At 46.5% G+C, this 5,000-nt stretch overlaps 1 protein-coding gene across 1 annotated transcript in view; it reads right to left on the bottom strand.

The window, feature by feature from the left end:
* LOC115544252 (dysbindin) overlaps positions 1–679 on the bottom strand; it is a 19,626-nt gene extending 18,947 nt beyond the window's left edge. Inside the window, exon 1 of the mRNA XM_030357118.1 lies at positions 371–679. Coding sequence (XP_030212978.1) covers positions 371–413 — 43 coding nt within the window. The 5' untranslated portion in view covers positions 414–679. The remainder of the gene's footprint in view (positions 1–370) is intronic.
* Positions 680–5,000: the final 4,321 nt, after the last annotated feature.

Raw genomic sequence — 5,000 nt, 5'->3', positions numbered from 1 at the left:
AGGGGCTAGCAATGAATAATCTACATACAAAAATGTTCATATACAGGAAAGATTATACAGGTCTGCATCATCCACAGAGTACACATGGATAATTGTACATTATGTTATGACTTTATTTTCTGCATCATTGAATATAAACAGCTTGAAATGCAAATCTGTCGTCGCATCAAGAGCATCGATGGATGCCAGAAGGACAGGCCTGAAAACCTGTTGATGAACGACACTCACTCCAACACAACAACACACCACACAACAACACACCAACTTTTTAAGTTACTAGTCATCGTGGCCATAAACCTTGTGCTAATACCGTATCAAAGCAACACCTGAAAGGCTCAGCATCCAACGTCACACCCTGTGGGTTACTCACAGGCTAGTCGCTTGTTGTGGTGGGTTGACCCGGTAGAAGACATGGTCCGGTCTGTCCGGGCCTCAGCCGTGCAGCGGGCTAGCCCTCTGGACGCGCGTGCGTTGGTGGGCGCGTGTATGTATCGGTCATCTAGTTATTGCCCTAGCTCTTGGATCTTTTTTGGTGGCGGTATGGTCTGTCTGAAGCAAGCTGCAACAAAAGCCTGCTTATTCTCCCCCTCTCTCTCTCTCTCTCTCTCTCTCTCTCTCTCTCTCTCTCTCTCTCTCTCGCTCTCTCTCTCTCTCTCTCTCTCTCTCTCTCTCTCTCTCTCTCTCTCTCTCTCTCTCTCTCTCTCTCTCTCTCTCTCTCTCTCTCTCTTTCTCTCGCTCTCTGTCTCTCGCTCTCTCCCCCCCACCACTTCTAATCCATTATCATCATCTCTCTTTTGTGAAGGCGCTGCAACCACTGATTCTGCTCTTGCTTTACACACTGGCCCTAGTGGTGTCTTAAGGTTGTCCCCCTTGCACTACTGCTACTAGATGCACTCTCTTTCTCTGTTTGATCTTTTTTCACTATTGATCTTTCTTTACCTTTATTGCTCTCTCTCTCTCTCTCTCTCTCTCTCTCTCTCTCTCTCTCTCTCTCTCTCTCTCTCTCTCTCTCTCTCTCTCTCTCTCTCTCTCTCTCTCTCTCTCTCTCTCTCTCTCTCTCTCTCTCTCTCTCTCTCTCTCTCTCTCTCTCTCTCTCTCTCTCTCTCTCTCTCTCTCTCTCTCTCTCTCTCTCTCTCTAGGGTTCAGTGGTCTTGTGGTGGTGGTGGTGAGCCGTAGAGCTTAGGGATGACGGGAGTGAGAAGCGCGTGCTACAGCTTTGTGGCCTGTACCACTCTAGGACCCAGGGAGAGGGGTGCTGGGGGTTAGCTCGCCAGTGATGCCACTGTTGTGATTCAGGGAGAGAAGGGGATCATTACATAACATTCAGGAATGTACCAGGAATCCCCCCCCCCCCCCCCCCCCCTTCTGCTTTGCTCTTGTCTTTGCTCAAGCAGAATGTCAAGCTTAGAAGTGTCACATCAAAATAGTGATTTTTATTTGTTTGTTTTTAAATATCTGTTATCTTGATATGATTATTCAAATCCGGAACCCCATTCGTAATTCAGCATAATTTAATAGGTTGTTGTGCAATTTGTTATTGCGATTTTTGTTATGAATCTTGAGTATGGCGAATTTTCGCTCGCACATGCATGGATGCATCTCTTCTCACTTTCTCTCTCTCTCTCTATCTCTCGCACACACGCATGCACTCTCTGCCATGGGCTAATAAGCACTTCTGCATCAGCAATTCCTGCTGGCACCGTCCTCCTCTTTATATTATTGAGAGACTTGAAAAAGGGAACTACTGCAGGCTGCAGCAAGATCACCGCAGAACTCACTTTTTGAAACAGGGCTCCAGCGGCGATGACACCAGTGGCAGCGGTAATGACTGTGTTTAGAGATAAGACAGACACTTCTCTCCAACACAACCCTTTATTGTTGTCTTAACAGGACCTTCGCTAATACATCGTGTACTTCCCTTAAAATAACAGACTTAAAATAGGTTCCTCTAAATTCGAATAATTGAGGCACGGCTTCATATGTGAGCGCATACAGCCCTCTGCTGGATGTTGGTTTATATTACATCAAAGCGGGAGGAAGCCTGTTGTGTGTACTTTATTGTGACGCTGCAATATAAGTGCTTAAGTACACAAAATACCAAAGATACTGAGGCACACACACACACACACACACACACACACACACACACACACACACACACACACACACACACACACACACACATGCCGCACACACCCACACACGCGCACGCGCGCGCACACACACACACACACACACACACACACACACACACACACACACACACACACACACACACACACACACACACACACACACACACACACACACACACACACAAACATCATTTTGCTCTTTAAGCTCTATCTGTGCTGGCTTCCTCTTTGAAACAAAGTTGTCTCAGTTTGCTGCAGAGTAGTCTCTCTGATGTGGCCTCTGCGTCATGCTGTGGTGAGAGGAAGCGCGCACACACACATACACACACACACACACACACACACACACACACACACACACACACACACACACACATACACACACACACACACACACACACACACACACACACACACACACACACACACACACACACACACACACACACACACACACTGACACAAACACACACACACACACACACACATACACAAACACAAAAGAGATACACACACACAAACACATTCACACTATCGCACACACACACACACACACACACACACACACACACACACACACACACACACACACACACACACACACACACACACACACACACACGCACACACACTTGCTACTACAAGGTCCATTCTGTAGCTGGGTAACATGATCTCATACGGGTTATAATGGCTTAGATAGGCTACTTAGATACTTAAATGTATGCTTCATGCACAAGTGCTTCATTACCAGACAGTATGAACACTTTGCTTTAACTCAGATCGGCACCGCGAGCCGCACCAGACAGAAAGGTTAAAAATAATAAACCACTGTCTTTACTGTACATCCACCGGCGCGCGGCGCGGGGGCATGCTGACGGGTCACCATGGCAACAGACAGCCACGTGCTGAGCCCACACGCTCACCTTTGTGCCGTTGTTTTGACTGCTTTTGAGTCCCGGTGTGTGACTTTATTTAGACGCCGTCTGCCTGGCGTACCGCAGCCGGGAGGCCCTGCCGTCGTCGCGGTGACGACGGCTGCTTCCCCGGGGAGGGAGAGCAGGGAACACATCACCACCGAGGTGTTAATTAGACGGCGTTGTTCGGAGCAAAGGTGCCGCGCGTTGTGTCGCAGCGGCTGCACAGTTGGAGTCGTGTTTTTACTCTTTTACTTCTCATTTTTCAAAAGCAGACTTTGTGAAGACCACAACACAGTGGGAGAGACAAGTCATCACATTCACAGCGAGACCCGCTGGCTGGGTACAACCCTCGGTTCCCAATGTTTGCTCAGAAAATCACCGCTTCCACGACGTCCACCTGCTTCGGGGAGTGGGCCTACTCCTGGCTCTGTATGCTGCACTATAATGATCCATTAATCCCATTAGCATGGATGTATGGATTAATGGCAAACAGACAGCAATCAACAAGCCATTCGACACGCAAATGGCATTGCATGCACTGTTCATGAAAGGCTTTATATCTTTACATTACGTACATTACGTAAAAATAATTGAACACCACAAACTTTGCACATGTGTGTGTGTCGTGTGTTTTGGTGTGTGTGTGTGTGTGTGTGTGTGTGTGTGTGTGTGTGTGTGTGTAATATGCATGCGTGTGTGTGGTGTTGAGGTTTAATTGAAAGGGTCATATAATGTCAAATTTGAATGTGATGCACTGTCAGATTTAAGAGAGTTGTGTGTGTGTGTGTGTGTGTGTGTGTGTGTGTGTGTGTGTGTATGTGTGTGTGTGTGTGTTTGTGTGTGTTAGGAAGGTTTACTCGCAGGGTCAGGTAATGTCAAATTGAAAAGATATAGAAAGAGTGAGTTTGCGTATGTAAGTGTATGTGTGTGTGCGTGTGTTTGTGTGTGTGTGTGTGAGAGAGTTTGTGCGTGTGTGTGAGTTTGTTAATTTCTAAACAAGGCCGGGTGACTCATGTGCAGAGCGCAGACTGCTGAGCCAAACAGTATCAGTTTGACTCGCCTGTACTCCATCATGCAACAGTAAACGCGTATTTCCTTTAAGGAAAAATAGCAGTCATTTCTAATGTCGCAATTTAACCCGAAACAGTCAAAAAGCTACAACAGGGTGACCTGTAAAATCTAAGGCCCACGCATTTCAGTTTGGATTCGACGTCGCGATGTGACAAAGATCAATCAGCACAATAATGAAACTAAGATACTATGATGCCAGAGAACATCAGAATATCACCCGGAACGTAAAAACAATCTGCCATTAGGAGATGGATCGATACTTAGAAGGTTGACTTGTTAGAAGTGCTTGTTGGTTTCCTTCTGAGTCTCTCAGAATGATAGACTCAGATGAGGGTTTAAGAGCTCACCACCATAAAACATGTATATGTGCATACAGGCATTGATAATTAGCTACAGTGCTTAAAGGTTATACTGAATGGCATGGAGGACATGGGCGACATGAAAGAACGCGTGCGATGATCCCGGGATAGTTTGTATGATATAAAGCCCTGCGTTATACAAATAATTTATGGCCCACAATGCAACTTTGTGTATGAACATTTCATCTGATTGGTCGCTTTATGATCCTCTCAGATTGTTTGTCCATGTTAGTGCTATGTTCATATGTGAGTCCGTGAGTGTGTGTGTAGGTGTGTGTGTGTGTCTGTGTGTGTGTGTATATGTGTGTGTGCGTGTGTGTGTGTGTGTGTGTGTGTGTGTGTGTGTGTGTGTGTGTGTGTGTGTGTGTGTGTGTGTGTGTGTGTGTGTGTGTGAAAGTTCCTGTGTGTGTACGCATAGTTATGTTCAGATGTGCATCCATGACCGTGACCGTGTGTGTGTGCGTGTGTGTGTGTGTGTGTGAATATATGCATGAGTATGTGAGTCACGCACCAGTGTC

Source organism: Gadus morhua, chromosome 1, assembly GCF_902167405.1.
Source record: "Gadus morhua chromosome 1, gadMor3.0, whole genome shotgun sequence".
Taxonomy (NCBI): Eukaryota; Metazoa; Chordata; class Actinopteri; order Gadiformes; family Gadidae; genus Gadus; species Gadus morhua.
Note: the sequence above shows the minus strand (reverse complement) of the source record. Positions and strands in the feature narration are given on the sequence as shown.